This window comes from Agrilus planipennis, unplaced genomic scaffold (genome assembly GCF_000699045.2).
Source record: "Agrilus planipennis isolate EAB-ADULT unplaced genomic scaffold, Apla_2.0 scaffold238, whole genome shotgun sequence".
Lineage (NCBI taxonomy): Eukaryota > Metazoa > Arthropoda > Insecta > Coleoptera > Buprestidae > Agrilus > Agrilus planipennis.
Window position 1 is genome coordinate 100,428 of NW_020439447.1, and position 20,562 is coordinate 120,989.

At 34.7% G+C, this 20,562-nt stretch overlaps 1 protein-coding gene across 1 annotated transcript in view; it reads right to left on the reverse strand.

The window, feature by feature from the left end:
• Window positions 1–200: 200 nt before the first annotated feature.
• Window positions 201–20,562, reverse strand: part of LOC108741006 (epoxide hydrolase 4-like) — a 29,973-nt gene continuing 9,611 nt past the window's right edge. Inside the window, exon 4 of the mRNA XM_018475568.2 lies at window positions 201–257. Coding sequence (XP_018331070.1) covers window positions 245–257 — 13 coding nt within the window. The 3' untranslated portion in view covers window positions 201–244. The remainder of the gene's footprint in view (window positions 258–20,562) is intronic.

Genomic DNA, 20,562 nt, shown 5'->3' on the forward strand with positions numbered 1-20,562 from the left:
TGTATATATCTATATAACTATACACATATTGTATGTATGCAATATTATTATTATTATTATTATTATTATTGAAATGAATTGAAGATAAATCACTTTTTCGCTTTTATACTTTTTACCAATAAAATTAGTCCCATTAGCCTGATGGAAGGCAGTTAATCTTTAAACTGACTTACCATTAATATTCGGGGAAAAGAAACGCAGGTCGACTATCATAATTTGTCCAAGTTTCACGCATTCACAATTGTCACTTCTTCATTCTGAAACAAAAAACAACAGTTACAAATGTACTTGGCCTGAAGCTAAAGGTGATATTTAAAAGTTTACTTAATATTCAAATAGAATCAGCGTATCGCCATCTGACGTGTATTTTTTGTTACTAAAGTGTTTCAGCAAAATTTATTTAGTCTTAAGCTGAAGATAAGGAGATAAAATTTAATCGTTGATAGCTAAGTAAGGGCAAATTTGGTGATCCTAAAGGGACTTTATTTTCACTTTTGAGCTAAAAAATCCAAAAAATAAGAAGCAGTATTTCTGATTCCTTCAAAATTCCAAATGAAGACTTTATTCGGTACATTCGTTCGTAATAATTTTGCCAGAGAATATCATTTGAGAAACGTGATTTCGAGATGGTGATCAATTATTACCCCACGTTCGTGTCTGTCATCCACTACACTATTACCGCCCGCGGGGACAGTGACTGATGCGTCCAGTATACTTTCGTGGACCCGGAACAAAACGCGTGGATGTCCGAATTTTTTTCTCGCTTTGAAAACAACGAAAATTATGATTATGTCTTATGAATCCACTAGCTGATGAACAGATATATTTTCGGTAAATGTTAAAAGAAATAGAGTAAATACAAGTGACCACAATCACTATATATTGAACAACAAGAGAGCTTTGGAAATATCTACTGAATCCTTGCTTACAACAACACCTTGTGGGCTTTATCAAAGCGAGACTTGTGTTGTGGTAATTATTAGAAAGTTGCTTTTAGTCATTTACCTTCTACACCTCAGTCTCCTTTATTATTTTTCTTGAAAATAATTAATAGTAAGAAGAAATGCCGCAACGTAAATACATTGCGGTATTATAACACGCTGGTTGTACCATACTAAGAAAAAATTTAATGTAGTTGTAAAACATTGTAGTGTTTTTTTTTTTTAATATTTTGACTAAATTTACCACCGATTTTTAATAAATCGACAACGTATCGCTGTTTAAAGCACTTGAAAAAACTTTGCCAACAAAGGATTCAACTCATTACATTGTGGATCTATAACTAGAAGTGCAGTTCTTCGGAACTAGATACACCACAACGTTTACCACTAGATCTACGATTTCCTTGGACAGAGATCTAATCATTTTGTAACAGGATCTATAATTAATTATTCCTCGATTAATTAAAGTTATGAAGTTGCAATACGTTGTGGCATACATGCATTGTAAAATCTTCAATTCGATCATCACAACGTTCCGCAACACAGCGTGCGTTGAGGATAGAATAAACTTTTTATTAAAGGGACAACAGATATTTCTAAATATTTTGTCAAGAATAAAATTACGATTTCATTCTCATAAAATATACTATTGTATTTGTTTAAGTATTTCAACTGAATCTATTATCGTTTTTTAATAAATCCACAACGTATCGCTATTTCAAACCGTTAAAAAGGCTTTCCCACCGATGAATATAATTGTGTTACATTGTGGATCTCTTAATTCTATAACTAGAAATACAATACATAGGAACTAGATACACCGCAACCTTTACAATTGCATCTACGATTTCCTTGGATAGAGATCCAGATCATTCTGTAACAGGATCTCTACAATGAATTATTCATCGATTAATTAGTCATGAAGTTGCAATACGTTGTGGCATACATGCATTGTAAAATTTTCAATTCGATCACCACAACGTTCTGCAACGGGGCAGATGTCGAAGGTAAAATAGATTCACTATTAAAGGGAATGGTAAAACAGGCGATATTCCAAAATATTTCAGCAAATTTCATTCACATCTGCTTTGAATACTTTGTAGCTTACGACTTGTCAGCCTATTTCGTATAACGTATACTACGTGTATGTTCAAGTGTCGGCCAACTTCGATCTGATTACTCGATAATTTCGCTGCGCACCGAGTTTGTACAGAGATCGGCTTCACTGTAATTACCCTCGGAATCGGAGTAGATGATGCGAACCTAATTAAAGGGGTAGCAATACCTAGACGTCACAGGCGACGTCGGTTTTAGATAGAGAATGCGACGAAGCAACGAGGTATATCCCCCATGTATCCACCGATACTTCATGTATACTGTGGCAGATTAGAGGGCGCTTGTGTTGCACGTGTCGTCGCACCGACACCCGACGCCCTCACTCTCCCCAACCCCACCTCCGCCCGCGAGCTTTACACTCTACTCCAATCCACACACACAATCCGTGTCGCAGATTACCGGTAATTAGACCGCGGCGACAGATAACGACAAATTATTGCAACAAAATCAGATAAACGATTCGATATTATTATATATGCTGGTAAGAATATATACAAATCAATGCAATTGGGTTTTTAATTTTCTTATAATAGATATATAAAAGAACACAGTATTAATAATATAATACAAAATAAAAAATAGGCGAGATAGGTTGGTAGGACACCTTCTCAGGCATGAAGGTCTAGTCAGAGACATATTAGTGGCAGAAACGGGAGTTAGAAGCGGTAGAGGTAGACCTAGGTTAGATTACTGTTCGCAAAAAGTTAAGGATGTGGGTTGTTCTAGTTTTAGGGAAATGCGAAGTTAAGCTCAAGATAGGAAAGAGTGGAGGTACGTGTCCAACCTGTCTTAGGACTGACGACCCTATGATGATGATGATGATGATGAATATAATACGGTAGAATCCGCTTATAATTACATCGAAGGGAAATGACAAACACGTCATACTAAGCGGACGTCATACAAAGCATAGTCTTAGAAAATAAACAACTTTGTATTTTGGTTAGTTATTCAGTTTAATAGAGAGAAAAACTACGAATTGTATGTATATTTATTAATAGAAAAAGAAAAAGAACGATGAATTGTAGTATCAATATAATAAGAAAGGTCAGAAAAATGAGCGAAAATGTTATTATTAATCATTTGGGTCACTATAGCCGGATATATTTTCTTGAAAATCAGACATAATAAACGATATGCCATTTTAAACGGAGTCATTATATCCAAACTTTCCTATAGATAATTTAATATGAAAACCAAACTAAAAACAGCAATTACTTCATATTAAGCGGTTGGTCAATATAAACGGAGCGAATTCCACTGTAATGATTTTAAATAGTCAGTTACGATTTATTACGTTGTGGGCAATCACATATTGCTACTTAGTTTCTTTTACGTTGTGGTTCAATTTCAATGATATCAATGTAAATACATTGTGGTCGAATTATTGTAGTTTAAGAGGTAGATCTATGAAACGTTTCTGACTTGTAACAATTGTTATCTAACTTTTTTTCCAACGTTGTGGTCGTAGATGTTTTACTATACCAAGTTGAATGTAGTAGCGTAATTATTCTCTACGTTGTGGTCAATTGTACTTATTATATACATTTTTGCTGAACTATTGCAGCTTACAATGCCTTTCTTAAATGTTTCGGACAAGTAAATAATTACTAACTTTTCTTCCGATGTTGTGGTCATATATGGTTCTAATTAGTAGATATCTTACGTTTTGCGTTGCGTTAAAATCAATTTTTGTAGAATTTACAGTAAAAAAAGTGAATATGAATTTCTTTTCTATTACTTTGTAAAATTACAAGAAATAATTAAATAGTTATCCAATTTTGTAACTGTGTTGCGGTCACTTAAAACTTTAATTAATACGTTGTGGGTTGCGGGCAGATGAAATTCACTGATTTCTAGGTAGATAAATACGTTGCGTTCGGACTGAAAAGGTGAAAATTCTAACAAATATGTCAGAATGGATTTTCAGTAGTCTGGTATTTACCTACAAATGGATGAATTTCGCGACGTCGCTTTGCGACGTTTGGCGTCGTTCGTTAACGGATCGAAAGAATCCATTGCCGGTTTGCACATCCGTGTAGCGCTCTTAATTTAATTGCTTCCTGCGACAGAAGTGAACGTTGTACCCTACCTATTGAAGAATATATATGACGAGAAACGCATTTACATCTCCATGTATAGGTAATAAGTTTAATGTAGCAACAAGCTCTTGAATGCAAAAGCGAATTTTAGAAGATGGTAAAATGAATCTGATGTTTCACTAGAACTTCATCGGGAAAAGAAAAATATTTCCAACAATAACAGATAAATCGTTTTTTATTAGATAATATTAATGAATTATTAAAGAAATTTAATCTTCAACTTTTCCACTAATTAAATTTTGTTAGCTTTACATATACATGAAGTCAAGTAATAGACAATTACTTCATTTAAATTAAATAACTTCTAATGCTTAACTTCTTAATTAAAAGATATTGTTACGCTGAACGACTTGCTACCCAAGTGCTTATTACAAGGGAAGGGGATGTAGTAACGTCTTCAACCCTCGTTTTTATTCTCACTTAAGCATATGCATTCGAAAAAATAACAAGGGCGACTGGCACCCTCTCCTTCAACACTCCCTCAATTTCGAAACATCGCTAATACGAAAACAAATTGAACAGCCGCTTTCCTAATTTCCCGACCAAATGAAAACAATTCCATTTTCCCCTTTTTTTTGATTACCAAAATCCTATTTCTCTATATATATCTAGATTATATTTAATTAGTAAAATTTAAATAAATACATACTAAAAACCAGGGGTCAAGGGACCGAATTTACTTCATCATCAGAAGGTCATCAGTCGTAAGACTGGTTGGACACGCACCTCCACTCTTTCCTATCCTGAGCTAATATTCGCATTTCCCTAAAACTAGAACATTTCCTACACCGTTAACTATTTATGAACAGTAATCTAATGTAGGTCTACCTCTACTTCTCTTAACTCCTGTTTCTGCATCTAATATGTCTCTAAAACTAGCCCTTCGTGCCTGAGAAGGTGTCCTACCAATCTATCCCAACCCTCTATTCTCCTACTCTTTCTAATACCTCTTCATTATCATTATAATTCACCTGTACCTACAACGCCGTGCTCCATTCAACTTTAAAGAATATTTTTCGAGTAGCCTATCCTGTGCTATCCTCTTTTTATATCTCTATTCTTCCTTCCATCCTGAGTTATCTGGTTTTCTTGATCCCTAGAATGAACCACCTCTTCTAATTTTTCCTCTCCCATCTTTATATTTGTTCTTTCCCTACTTTTTCTTCCCTTGGACGTCAGTACTTTATCTTTTATTTATTTTCATACAATCCTGATTTGTCAATACCTACCGCTTCCGTTTAATTTAAGGATATCAATAACTTACATAAATAGGACTTAATAAAAAACTAATTAACTATATTTTTTAAATTCATGTTAGTATATTAATAATACATTGAACAATTATAGTACCCATGGTATGTTTGGGATTCGCCTTGTTCTTTTCTCTAAACTAATAATATTAGATAATATTAAAAATTAATTGGAGACCATTAATCTGATATTTAATGCAACCGAATAATTATAGAGTTTAATCCTTCAAAGAATTTATTGAAGACCACCTCGTCCTTGTAAAATATTAAGTGTTTCTGATTAATATACCTGTTATACCCCGATGTTAAGTTTTCTATTTCAAGTTTTCAAAATTTCCAAAAAATAGAAAGGATAATTTTATCGATTTTCGTCCTTTTCAAGGACCAACAAATCTGTGAGATCGTTCAATTTGAACTATATCACTCAAAATATCTAAAATCTAAGTCGTACCCACTCAAGGATTATATTCAAGGACCATCGCCTTAATTTTTAATACTTTTCTCAGTGTTGCTCTCAGGACCAACCTGACGCTTTAGCATCCAACAGTTTCCGAGATTCTTCTATTGACTAAAAATGGCATCCTTAAGGATATGAGACGATATAAGGATATACGACGACAAATCCTGCGCGCTTTCCACGTTGAATCCTTGAAGTCGTCGCGTTTTCCGATACGGACGTCAGGCGCCACCTTTCGACGTCCGTCCAAACGAAGTGGAAAAGGTGTAGCTTTGAATGCTCCGCCTCGACCAAGTCTCCACCTCTGGAAGGCTCCTGCTCCAGGACAGATTTGTTACAAATTAGGGTGGTGGGAAAAGTGTAATGGCTGCCTAGACTGTCAGCTGCCTGAGAAGGATAATAGGAGATATCTTATTATCCTTCAGCTCCTAGTTTCGTAATGTTTCTAATTTGATCTCCTGGGAAATCTGCAGGAAGAATGTGAAACCGGAATATGACAGCATATGATACGAAATACTGTACTCTTGGATTTTACGAACAGCGATCGTTCCAGGACCTGGATAACTTCATTATCCTAATAAATCGTCCTATTCTTCAACACGACGGTAAGCATCTCCACAAAAATTATAACTAACAATTGTTGAAATTTGACAAAATACAATAACGCAAACGTATATTTATATGATAGTCATTTGTTTATAATCGATTTATTGATATAAAAATGTTTCAATTTTAATACTCTATTACAGCAAGTAATGCGTGCAATAAAAAATTTTGGTGAATGCGCCGGACACAAAAATATATTTCATTGTCCTTTATTGTCCTTCATCAATGAGAGGAATCTAAGACTTTTTGGGGAGTTCTCATTTAAATTATATAGGGCTGTTCGGAAAGACATTTCGTTTTTTTTTGTGGAAATGAAAGACAGTTTTCGTACAATAAACAAATACTTCATTAAATTATATATTGACCGTTCTGGTCCAATACCTTTTGCCATCTTTCTGATAGTAGCATAATTCCACGCTCATAAAATTTTTGGTCTTTGCTGGCAAATAACTGATCGAGGAGGTTTTTGACCTCCTCATTTGAGGTGAAGGTTTTACCGTCTAAAAAATTTTGGAGTGACCGGAACAAATAATAATCCGATGGTGCCAGGTCTGGAGAATATGGTGGGTGTAGCATTGTATCCCATTCAACCTGTAAAAGCTTTTGGCGAGTGATCAAACTTGTGTGAGGTCTCGCGTTGTCTTGGTGAAACACTACACCTTTCCTGTTGATTAGTTCTGACCTTTTCTGTTGAAGTGCATCATTCAGTTTGTCCAGCTGATGACAGTAGACTTCCGAATTAATCGTTGTGTTATCCGGTAAAAGCTCGAAAAAAACGATTCCTTTAAAATCCCACCAAACAGACAGCATCACCTTTTCTGGTGAATATCGGCTTTGGAAATGGTTTGAGCCGGTTCATCTTTTTTGCTCCATGACCTCTTGCGTTTGACGTTGTTGTATACAACCCCCAGTGATGATGCGCTTCAAAAAACGGATCATTTTCGTGACGTTTGAGAAGCGAATCGCAGACGTCAATGCGGCGACACAGATTTCTCTCTGTGAGAACATGGGGAACCCATACATCGAGCTTCGAGGATAATCCCAGGCCTTTCAAGTGGTCATAAACTGTTGAATTTGATTCACATCAACTAATGCCTTTATCGCGTCTTGATCAGCTTCAACCGGCCTTCCCGAACGTGGTGCATCTTCGACATCAAAATTGCCGGATCGAAATTTAGCGAACCAGTTCTGGCACTGGCGTACTGTCAACACACCTTCTCCATACACATCAGTCAATTTCTTTCTGGCTTGAAAAGCATTTTTACCCTTTCTGTAGTAAAACAGTAAGATATGTCAAAAATGCTGCTTATCGCTCTCCATATTTAAAAGGGCACCAACCAAAAACTACTGCGTAGAATTAATTGGAATTTTTCACACACAAGCCTTGCTATATGAGCTCTCAAAACATATAAAAATTATACGGCTTAAATGTGAAGTTGGGTACAAAAGAATACAATTAAATCCTCTGTCGGGAAAAAACGAAATGACTTTCCGAACAACCCTACAGTTAATATTTGTCAAATAACGTAAGGAATTTCGTTAACTACCGGATGTCCTTTACTCTAAAAATTAGAAGATGTGTTCGTACCCCTCGGGACCTTATGTAGCAGCCACTACCTTGATAAAAATCAATTCCATTCCAGAATTAACGTTAGTTTTGTTACATTCCTTGTGTGACAAACGTTAATAGATATAATTCAACGAACAATTTCGCGTTGTCTAAAAGGCAGCGTCGGAATTTGAATCAACCGATTGCAAATTTAATAACAAGCAGTTATAATTGGGAACGGTCAAATGTATGCGTCCGTCCGTCTGTATGTGTATGCGAGAGCGTATGTGTGAAAACGGGAATGGAGCAGAGTAAGTCAATTTGCAAACATTCAGTTTTTGGATCGGCTGCCTCGCATCATAATAATGCAACGGCTTCCGAATTATCCTCTGGTCGCTACTATTTGTACGCCTATCACGATTACAATAACGTGCACTCCACAAAGATAAACTCATTACCACCCATCCCATAATGTCTCCATGCAGTTTGGTTTGATTCGACTGGATTGTCGACCTTCGTGTAAGCACCTACTTAATTCTCAACACGTAATCCACAATATTCTAAAAGTCCTTTTTTGGAAACGGAGTAAGTACTTGATGGGTTCACTATCAGATCAAAGAAGATACTGGTCAGGAGTCAAAACTCCAGTAGGAACAAATATTCCCATAATGTCTCCGTGCAGTTTGGTTTGATTCGACTGGATTGTCGACCTTCGTATAGATACCTAATGCTTAATTCCCAACACGTAATCCACAATATTCAAAAAGTCCTTTTTTGGAAACGGAGTAAGTACTTGATGGGTTCACTATCAGATCAAAGAAGATACTGGTCAGGAGTCAAAACTCCAGTAGGAACAAATATTCCCATAATGTCTCCATGCAGTTTGGTTTGATTCGACTGAATTGTCGACCTTCGTATGGATACCTAATACTTAATTCCCAACACGTAATCCACAATATTCCAAAAGTCGTTTTTTGGAAAATGGAGTAAGTACTTGATGGGTTCACTATCAGATCAAAGAAGATACTGGTCAGGAGTCAAAACTCCAGTAGGAAGAAATATTCCCGTAATATCTCCGTGCAGTTTGGTTTGATTCGACTGAATTGTCGACCTTCCTGTAGATACCTAATACTTAATGCCCAACACATAATCCACAATATTCCAAAAGTCCTTTTTTGGAAACGGAGCAAGTACTTGATGGGTTCACTATCAGATCAAAGAAGATACCGGTCAGGAGTCAAAACTCCAGTAGGAACAAATATTCCCACAATGTCTCTATGCAGTTTGGTTTGATTCCACTAAATTGTTGACCTTTCGTGTAGGTATATAGGTACTTAATACTTAATGCCCAACACGTAATCCACAATTTGTAAAAGTCCTTTTTTGGAAACGGAATAGGTACTTCACTATCAGTTCAAGGAAGATACTGGTCAGGAGTCAAAAGTCCATTAGGAACAAATATTCACAGTTACCTACCTATACAATTATATAAAGTTCAAACCAATGATTCGATAAGACCAATCCAGAATTTCTCGATTGAAGAAACGATCGACTTTGGATGAATTTAGCAACCCTATTTAGAAATATGAGATTATCCTTTAGAACAAACAATATTCAAAAGGTATATAATCGAATTAGCAAAATGGATTCTCCAAACCTATGCTTTGATGAAGTTACATCGATCCACAAGGATTTCAATGAAAAAAGGAATTGGGTAAAGTTATTAACCGATTTTGGGGAAACTGAATCCATCGCAACAAAAATCAACAGCTTTTTCTATACCTAAGGAATACCTATTTAACAAAAACAATAAATGGGAAAGATAGCTCTTACAGAAGGATTCCGTTGAAGGAATAAATGTCTCACATTAATTAGGCTCTCCAAGCCAAATCTATGATAATGTTACACCAGTCCATCAGAAGGATTGTGTTAGAGGAAGGATTTGGGTTAAAGTATGAGAGCCGATTTTGGCGAAATAAATTCCATTAAGTACATACATTAACATTAATTCATGGATGAAATTAACTCGATCCAAAAGGTTTCCGTTGAAGGAATTTCGTTAAATAGTTAACCGCTTTTAAGAGGACCGAGTCCATTACAAACAAATAGTAACGATTTTCAATTTGATCAGATTAAGAAGACTGCCATTGGTGCGATCCGAGTCTGTATGTATCTATTCGTGTTGAAACACCATTTTCTAAATTCGCAAAAAAATTATTAAGTAAGTCCATCTTCATGTTGACCGTAATATCATTTACAATCCAAAAATGTTAAGTAATTCAAATCATGCTAAGTAGCACGACCACGGTGTATGGTTAGAGAGAGGGAGAGCGTATGCTATAAGCTTGTTAGACAACGTCATTATTATTCGAACAAAAAACCGAATCTAATTGCAGTTTCAAATCCTATTCACTAATAACCAGGTACCCAAAAGCGTTGCTGTCCACACAGCGTACGAAACAACCACAAACAAAAAAGAGGAGAGGAACACCAGGCGTTAGACGAAACGCGTAACGAGATGGAAACAATGAGATTTTCACCTCTTATCGCGATAGCCGGGGAGTCGTCGAAACGACTCGTTCTGGAAGTGAAGACCGTATTATTAAAATATCCAACGGTAGCAGAGAGTGCGTTCCATACATATGTACCTATAGATACACACACACAACACAGCAGCAGCAGGCACAATAACAAGAGAAGACAGAGATAATATCACATTTCCTTAAACTACTTAATGTGGTGGCGGCCCAGAATATTTCTTTTGTCTGCGTGTAACAACATAATGACACGTCAGGCCGTCTCAAGTGGAACAAGGCGACGCCATTGCTTTAGTACTTTTCGGGCCACAGAATGCGTCTGTTTAGGTAGCCTGGGTATAGGTAAGAATAAAAGACAGGGTTAAGTTCCCCCCCAAGACCTGATCCACAACACAAAAAGCGTAACATAGGACATAGATGCAAATTGTCCGTATTTATGAGACAACGAGAAAAATTTAACTGGTCGATCGCGAATTGATCCTTGGTCGATCATAACCGATTAGAGACAATCTCAATATTTCCCAATTAATTAGATGAAAATGCACAAACTTAAATGATGATAGGCACTCGGGTGATTGATTTATGGTAATTGAAATGAAGCAATTAAAAATTTATAATTACGAGGATCAACAAAACATTAATGAAAATGATCATCTCATGTAACAACGAATCATCATCATCATAAGGTCGTCAGACTGGTTGGACACGGACCTTCACTCCTTCCTATCCTGAGCTAATCTTCGCATTTCCCTAAAACTAGAACATCCTACATCCTTAACTATTTGCAAACAGTAATCTAATCTAGGTCTACCTCTACTCCTCTTAACTCCTGTTTCTGTCTGTGATTAGACGTTCATGCCTGAGAAGGTGTCCTACCAACTTATCTCGCCTATTTTTAATTGACTTCCATAGAGTCCTCTGTTCTCCTATTCTTTCTAATACCTCTTCATTTCTAACCTTCTCTATCCATGGGATCCTCATCTTTTTTGAATTTCTAAATTAATCGTTCGCGAGCAGGGAAGTGACTTCTTCTTATTGAAGGCGACTTGACCCTGCGCTATCCTCTGCTTTATATTCCTACTACTCCTTCCGTCCTGACTTATCTGACTTCCTAGATACCCAAAATCAACCACTTCTTCTAATTTTTCGTTTCCTATCTTTATATTCGCTCTTTCCCTACTTTTTCTTCCATTACATACCAGTATTTTTGTTTTATTTTTATTTATTTTCATACAATACTGTTTTGTCAATACCCTTTCCATTCTATCTAAAGCTATCTCTAACTCCTCCTTGCCAGATGCTAACATGGCTATGTCACCTGCAAATCTAAGCAACTAATCTTTTGCCCCTGTATATCTGACCCTACAGTTGTAGTGTCTTTAATGGTGTCTTCGAAGTATAGATTAAAAAGTAGCGGTGAAGGTGTGCATCCCTGTCTGACTCCTTTCCTAATATTTATTTCTCTACGTTACTGCTCCAGCTCTATAACTGCCTGTTGCTTTTTATACGAACTAAGTATCACTCTTCTATCTCTGTAATACATCTTGTCCTCTTTAACATTGAAAAAAACTTTTTCTAAATCTACAAATTGTATATACAAGCTCTTTCCTTTTAATATCGTTTTCTTTATTGTTACCCGTAAAGCTAGAATGGTCTCCCGCGTTCTTCTATTTCTTCTAAACCTAAACTGATCTTCCCCTAATAGTCCTTCAGCCCTTTTTTCCATCATTCTCTGTACAATTCTAGTTAAAATTTTCGACGCATGGGAAGTTAAGCTAATTGTTCATAATCCTCCGGGACTTTCCCCGTCTCATAAATGGGACTAACTAGCTTAAGCATACGATCTCTACCCTCTTGCCCTGCTTGTTTTAAAATTTCCGCCTGTATCCTATCTATACCTGGTGCCCTATTATTCTTTAAGTTTTTTAATGCTACATCGAATTCTTCTCTCATTATGGGATAACCTAGTTCATCTATCTCCATACTATTTTCCTTCTCTAACATATCTCCTAACTCATGGTCTATGTATAGGTTGTCCAAGTATTCTTTCCACGTGTCTGTCTTTTCCTCATTTTCTATCAGAATAACCCCTATCTAGTTTCTTATATTAATAATATTGTACCCTACTTCTCTAAAATTTCTTTTAATTATATTATATCCACTGTTCCTTAGCTACGACTACAAAACTAAATATATTATACTAATGGAACATCATCAACAAATTAATTTGAATCATTGCCCAAACGTGGTCTATCAAAAATGTTATAACATTATTTTTCTTGTACCAATCTAAAATCTTTAAGCATATAACAAATCTCAAGAGTAGCAAATTCATCAGAACTGCAGAAATAAAACACTGTAACCAAAAGTACATGGAATAACATTTAAAAACCCAAAGACACGTTTGGACAGGCAAGATGGTTAGAATCAGCCTCCAATAACCGAAGAATTTGATACTAATTGCTACCAATTCTAGAAATCATTATCAGGTACTTATGAAACCAAGACATATGTCTAAACTTTATCATCAGGACTGCTAATTTTATAAACGCCTCTTCGACTGCTTTCTGCTTTTCGCCAAGTCATCATTGCTAACGAATCTCACCGTATAATGATACGCTTTTTAATAAAAAAAATACGTCATCCTGAGACTAGATTACGAGTCCGGCAAATTGCAACAACAAGACATATTATCAAACTTGGGTACATCATACAATTCTCGGACTTGAAATGTTTATTTATTTGTTTTGATTGTTGTGTGTGTGCAAATCCGCCATGACTTTTTCTTCAATGGACCGCAACATTAATTTTGAAAATAAAAAATTGACAACTTTCAAGTGTATCTGAAAGTGTATAATTTTTAAATATCTCCAAAAATCTCCACACTATTTCAACGTAAAAGGTTAACCCCTTACATAGACTTATATAGCATTTAAGAAAAACATTTTTAATATACCATAAGACAAAAACAACCTTAACATAGAATACTTTGAAAGTTATCGAACATATCAATTAATTACGTTAGTTTTGGTTAATTATGTTCCAACCCCGTTAAAATTTAGCTTGCAATTACGATACATGAGTACGTATTGTAAAAAGAAGATGTCCCGCAGTTCAGCCTTGCGGACCCCCACGTGCTATTAAATGAAAAAAGCCGTTGCAAAATCGACACTGGGCTTTCTTTTCGTAGAAGAGAGGGTGCAATTTCCGTGGTACAATATCCGCTTTTGTAAATGGAAATGTTAGCAACATTAATAAGTCAAAATGCACTATGGAGAACGTGAACTCACGCAGTTATTCACAATGAAGGGACGCGATGTGTGACAATGACATTAAGCACCCTTGCGAAGTCAAGGGCGGGACTTGGGGTTGATTGGCCCGACGTGCTCGAGGGTGTCGTTTCACAACAGCCCTTCTGCGACATGCTACCCTATGCTAACGGAACATGTTATATCTTTACTTTGTTATATCAACGTTGGTATGGTGCCCTGTCCCTAGATCGAACAATAACAATGAATGTAATGTCCGAGTTCGAATCTACTTTCACTGTAATATTGCCTAAGTGACCATTCATTGCATTATCTTCACCGAAATATCTGCTGACATCTGTATTTGTATTGGTTAGAAATGTGCAAAATGGTTTTATAAAAGTATTTAAATACAAAAAGCAAATACTTTTTCGATTTGTTATTTCAAATTAAATTAAAATACAAAATAATTTCCCATTTGTATTTCAATTGCTAAATGCAAAATACAATACGTATTTTCAAAATACTTTTTTCAATTAATTTTTGTAGTATCTATTTAATTTTCTACATTCACTTACGTATAAAATATTTTTAAGAAAACCTTGCACACATTTTTTAAATATTGCAGTTTTTCTAGACTAACAGTGGTGTTTGCACTATATCACCAGCTGCAAAGATTGAGTACGATTCTTATTTTTCTATTTGAAGTGATTGAGATATAGTTTTTCTATGTTTATGTTATAGTTTCTTCAGTTAGGCAACAAATAATTATTCTGTATGCTTCCTTATTTGCCTCGGTCACCCGTTTTAATTGGAATAAAGACACTGATGCCAAAATAGTTTGTTTAGCGTGAATGATCAGAGCCAAAATAGGGTTGCAAATAATTTTATTGATGTAAAATCACCATCAGTCATTTTATATCAAAATATTTACAACCCCATTTAGCTTCTGATCTTTTACACATTTTAATAAGAGAAAGAAATGGAATCTATAGTTTCTTTAGGTTTGGGTTCATCTAATAAGTGAAGTTTTCGAATCGTTTTCTAAGAATTTTGGACTATAGGCATTTATTAGCACACCACAATATCTTGTAGTTTTTAGTTTTACACAACTGGCGTATATCAATTGGATATTGTTTTGCGGGCTGTTTTGTCGTAATTCATAAAATTTCGTAGTTCCTTATTAAAGGCACGATAAGTGATGATATCAATTTGGAACTTCAAAATTCCATGGACCATGACATTGAACCCGGAAAACAATATCGATCCAATATTTTAAATTATCCACTTCAAAGGAGTTGACAATTTTTTGGGTTCTCTTCAGTTAAAGAATTAGAAGGCATTCATGGAATGTCTCTTTGTCTCATTTTTAAGCTTGTAATACCTTCAATAGCCAATGTAAGCAACTTTTATTCATCATTTCATATAATAAGTATTTGATCGGTGATACTAGCAAACCTTTTAAAGGCAAAAAAGTAATTTGCATAAGTATTTTTTATTTTGTATTTGCATTTTAAATTCAAGTATTTCAAATAAATCGCATCTCTGGTACTGTTTCAAATTAAGAATTAGTTATTCCTTATGATGGTAGAATCTTTTACCTAAAAACTTTTCATTTTGGATTTAATTTGGGTAGGTACTGAAATTATCCTCCTATTTGGGCATACTTTTTAGAATTCCAACAAACGTTGAACAGATTGCAATTCATCAGTATGATGCAAATGAGCAATGAATCCAAAATGGCAGACACAACTACATGAGCCGTAAAACAATTTCGCATTTGTATAAGAGTCACGTACTAGCGTAACATAATAAAATCGAGTGTGCTCCGAACTGTTTCAACCCCCGAAGGGTCGCACAACGCTCGTCCTCATCGCTGAAGGGTAGTTACCAGAAAAGCTACTCTATTGTTACACTCTTCCGTCACAGAAGGTGTGTAAAATGAAAATTTGAAAGAAAGGTACAGTAACCAGCATTGTGAGGGTTCTTTTTGAAATAACAATTGATTTCGAAACCGATGTGTCAATGTTATTTGTCCGAATATCATATTACATCACCGGTTGTTATTCAAAGACCTGGTATTTTCCTATTAGAGTTTATAGGATGAAATGGAATACTTCTTAAGGTTTACATTTTTGAAACTTATTTAGAAACCACCAATGGATTTATCTAGATTCCACATTTTTTGTTACCAAAATAATCTGGTAACAGTGTCCAATTCACTACAAATAACTTCCATCAGTTGTCAATGAAAACCATAATACGTAGATTTATTAATATTATTTCTCACAACTAGACCAGTATTAGTAACTATATTATCATCGATTTTGTAATAGATTTCATGTAGTCATATCAACTTTTACAATCTTCTACAAAAGATTAATGGCAGTGCAAAAACGATTTTGCCTACAACTAATCCTTATTAGTAATCCTTATTGTGCATCTATTTTCGAGAATGTTCAAAACATCATGACACATCATAAAAAGAAACAAATGTGATTTTTGATGATGATTCGAAGTCTTATTATATTGGATCGAAAATATGCTCCTGCGGAATGCCTTACAAATAAAGCAAATTTTTGATACCGATTTAGATAAAATTTTAACTTAACTTATTGAATGCACATCATANTTTATACATCTTCTGTCTGTAAATACCTTTAATTTATCAACATGCATCATATTTATTCCTTAATAATTTTTAATATTTTGATATCACACTCAGCGTGATCTAAAACTGATAGAAAATATAAAATTCATGCATATTTTTCCATTATTACACCTAGTTAACTTCCCATTAGGAAGTCTAGCTATCAAAATCCAATTGGAAAAAATCACACCCTATAAATAACCCTTAGATGACACTCTGACAAATTATCTAATAGGCATAATCCTATTCTAAATGACTTCTAAAGTTGGGATACCAAGAATTATTGTGGAACAAGAACAACTTCCCCTTCGAGCTAGGATACAAAAAATTATTGTGTGACAGAAACGGCTTCCCCCGAGAAATAATATTTTAGTTTTCGGAGGTATCACACCCTATAAATAACCCTTAGACCCGCTGACAAATTATCTAATTGGCACATTCCTACCATAAATGACTCCGAGAGTTAGGATACCAAGAATTATTGTGAGACAAGAACAATTTCTCCTAATAAATAATAATCCAATATTGGAGGGTACCTGTAACACTGTAAAAAACCCTTAGATGACACTGACAAATTATCTAATAGGCATTATCATATTCTAAATGACTTCCAGAGTTAGGATAAAAAAAATTATTGTGGGACAAAAACAACTTCTACTTAAACAAACAACCCCACACTAACAAATTGCCTAATAATAACTGGGTTACAAAAAATTATTTTGGGACAATATTCCACACTAGAGAGACCATAAGAATATTCGGATAAAAAGTTTGCTAAACTCCCAATAAGTCGTGTGCTGAGCCTACCTATTGAGGAACTTACATTTTTTCTTTAAAATTTTAATTGAAAGTTAGTTTCGTTCGCGTGAAATTTTTATCGAAGTTGAACAACTCATCGCTGCCAAGCGTGCCTAAAACTACTTGATAAAAGTACGGAATTGTTCCTGGAGGCGCTGGTTCATTCTCCCCCGTGGAGTGCTTCTCATCACGAGAACAGAACGTAACGAAGAGTGAATGATGCTTCACCAGAGGTCCTTATGCCTCTTGACTCCATATGAAGAGTCTCTCTTGGGAACGTCTACCATTTGTTTGGCAAACGCCCAAATGATCTAAGTAGATGACGCCGTTTTAGTGCTATATATCAACTCTTGTTCGCTCTTTTCGTCTTTCTCGACTAGATCGTTTTGAACATTAGACTCTACTGATTTAATTTTTTAAAATTTGCTGTTGTAAGAACACTACTGCAACAATTTCAGCAAAACTGATTATCCAAATGGACTAATTTACGTCTCCTTAATACGTTCTTCGAAAAATATTTATGCCAATTGTCTAACTGACCTTACTAATGGATTAAATAATTGACATTCGAAGATTTTACAATTAAACTCTTTAATTATCAATTACTATCCTCATCAACACTCTTTTTTAAACATTTTTTATATTTCTTATTTTATCATTTAAAAATGATCCTAAATTCAAAAAATTGTTACTGTTTTTGTTAGCAGCAGATATAGAAATCATAATTCAATCACACGTGAACTAATACCTTAAAAATATCGATTCTACACAAAATTAGACTAATTTTCTTCAAGAAAGTTTTTTCGCAATAACAATAGAAAGTCAGATTTATTTTATATTTGCTTATATAAAACTTTCATTGAGTTATTTCATTCTGTTTTGTAACTACATTAGGGTTTAGGTGACAATTTTGCAAGAGTCATGTTCTCTTGATCTTGGTCATGTTCACTTAGTCTTTGTTTTGGTCATGTGGTCATAGTTAAGTATTAGTCTTCCTAAATATTTAAGACTAAGCTATGATAAGAGAAAACTACAAAACCACGATTTTTTTCATATCATTATTGGATGAAGACCACCGTGGACTGGTTCAATTTCCTTCCCAAAATAAAGAGACATAGTAGAGATATTGTATTGGAAAAGTATGGATGTACGAGGGTGGATTGATAAGTTTCCGGCCTGACCAAGAAAAACAAGGTTTTTAAAAATTTTTTTTTTTTATTTCTCAACATAATCTCCTCCAAGGCTGATACATTTCTCATAGCGGTGTTCCAGTCTATTAATGCCATCTCTATAGACTGATTCGNTATATACCCTTGAATCAAAACTAGATATCAAAATCCAATTGGAAAAAATCACACCCTATAAATAACCCTTAGATGACACTCTGACAAATTATCTAATAGGCATAATCCTATTCTAAATGACTTCTAAAGTTGGGATACCAAGAATTATTGTGGAACAAGAACAACTTCCCCTTCGAGCTAGGATACAAAAAATTATTGTGTGACAGAAACGGCTTCCCCCGAGAAATAATATTTTAGTTTTCGGAGGTATCACACCCTATAAATAACCCTTAGACCCGCTGACAAATTATCTAATTGGCACATTCCTACCATAAATGACTCCGAGAGTTAGGATACCAAGAATTATTGTGAGACAAGAACAATTTCTCCTAATAAATAATAATCCAATATTGGAGGGTACCTGTAACACTGTAAAAAACCCTTAGATGACACTGACAAATTATCTAATAGGCATTATCATATTCTAAATGACTTCCAGAGTTAGGATAAAAAAAATTATTGTGGGACAAAAACAACTTCTACTTAAACAAACAACCCCACACTAACAAATTGCCTAATAATAACTGGGTTACAAAAAATTATTTTGGGACAATATTCCACACTAGAGAGACCATAAGAATATTCGGATAAAAAGTTTGCTAAACTCCCAATAAGTCGTGTGCTGAGCCTACCTATTGAGGAACTTACATTTTTTCTTTAAAATTTTAATTGAAAGTTAGTTTCGTTCGCGTGAAATTTTTATCGAAGTTGAACAACTCATCGCTGCCAAGCGTGCCTAAAACTACTTGATAAAAGTACGGAATTGTTCCTGGAGGCGCTGGTTCATTCTCCCCCGTGGAGTGCTTCTCATCACGAGAACAGAACGTAACGAAGAGTGAATGATGCTTCACCAGAGGTCCTTATGCCTCTTGACTCCATATGAAGAGTCTCTCTTGGGAACGTCTACCATTTGTTTGGCAAACGCCCAAATGATCTAAGTAGATGACGCCGTTTTAGTGCTATATATCAACTCTTGTTCGCTCTTTTCGTCTTTCTCGACTAGATCGTTTTGAACATTAGACTCTACTGATTTAATTTTTTAAAATTTGCTGTTGTAAGAACACTACTGCAACAATTTCAGCAAAACTGATTATCCAAATGGACTAATTTACGTCTCCTTAATACGTTCTTCGAAAAATATTTATGCCAATTGTCTAACTGACCTTACTAATGGATTAAATAATTGACATTCGAAGATTTTACAATTAAACTCTTTAATTATCAATTACTATCCTCATCAACACTCTTTTTTAAACATTTTTTATATTTCTTATTTTATCATTTAAAAATGATCCTAAATTCAAAAAATTGTTACTGTTTTTGTTAGCAGCAGATATAGAAATCATAATTCAATCACACGTGAACTAATACCTTAAAAATATCGATTCTACACAAAATTAGACTAATTTTCTTCAAGAAAGTTTTTTCGCAATAACAATAGAAAGTCAGATTTATTTTATATTTGCTTATATAAAACTTTCATTGAGTTATTTCATTCTGTTTTGTAACTACATTAGGGTTTAGGTGACAATTTTGCAAGAGTCATGTTCTCTTGATCTTGGTCATGTTCACTTAGTCTTTGTTTTGGTCATGTGGTCATAGTTAAGTATTAGTCTTCCTAAATATTTAAGACTAAGCTATGATAAGAGAAAACTACAAAACCACGATTTTTTTCATATCATTATTGGATGAAGACCACCGTGGACTGGTTCAATTTCCTTCCCAAAATAAAGAGACATAGTAGAGATATTGTATTGGAAAAGTATGGATGTACGAGGGTGGATTGATAAGTTTCCGGCCTGACCAAGAAAAACAAGGTTTTTAAAAATTTTTTTTTTTTATTTCTCAACATAATCTCCTCCAAGGCTGATACATTTCTCATAGCGGTGTTCCAGTCTATTAATGCCATCTCTATAGACTGATTCGTCAAGCTCCTCAAAATAACCATTTACAGCTTCGATTACT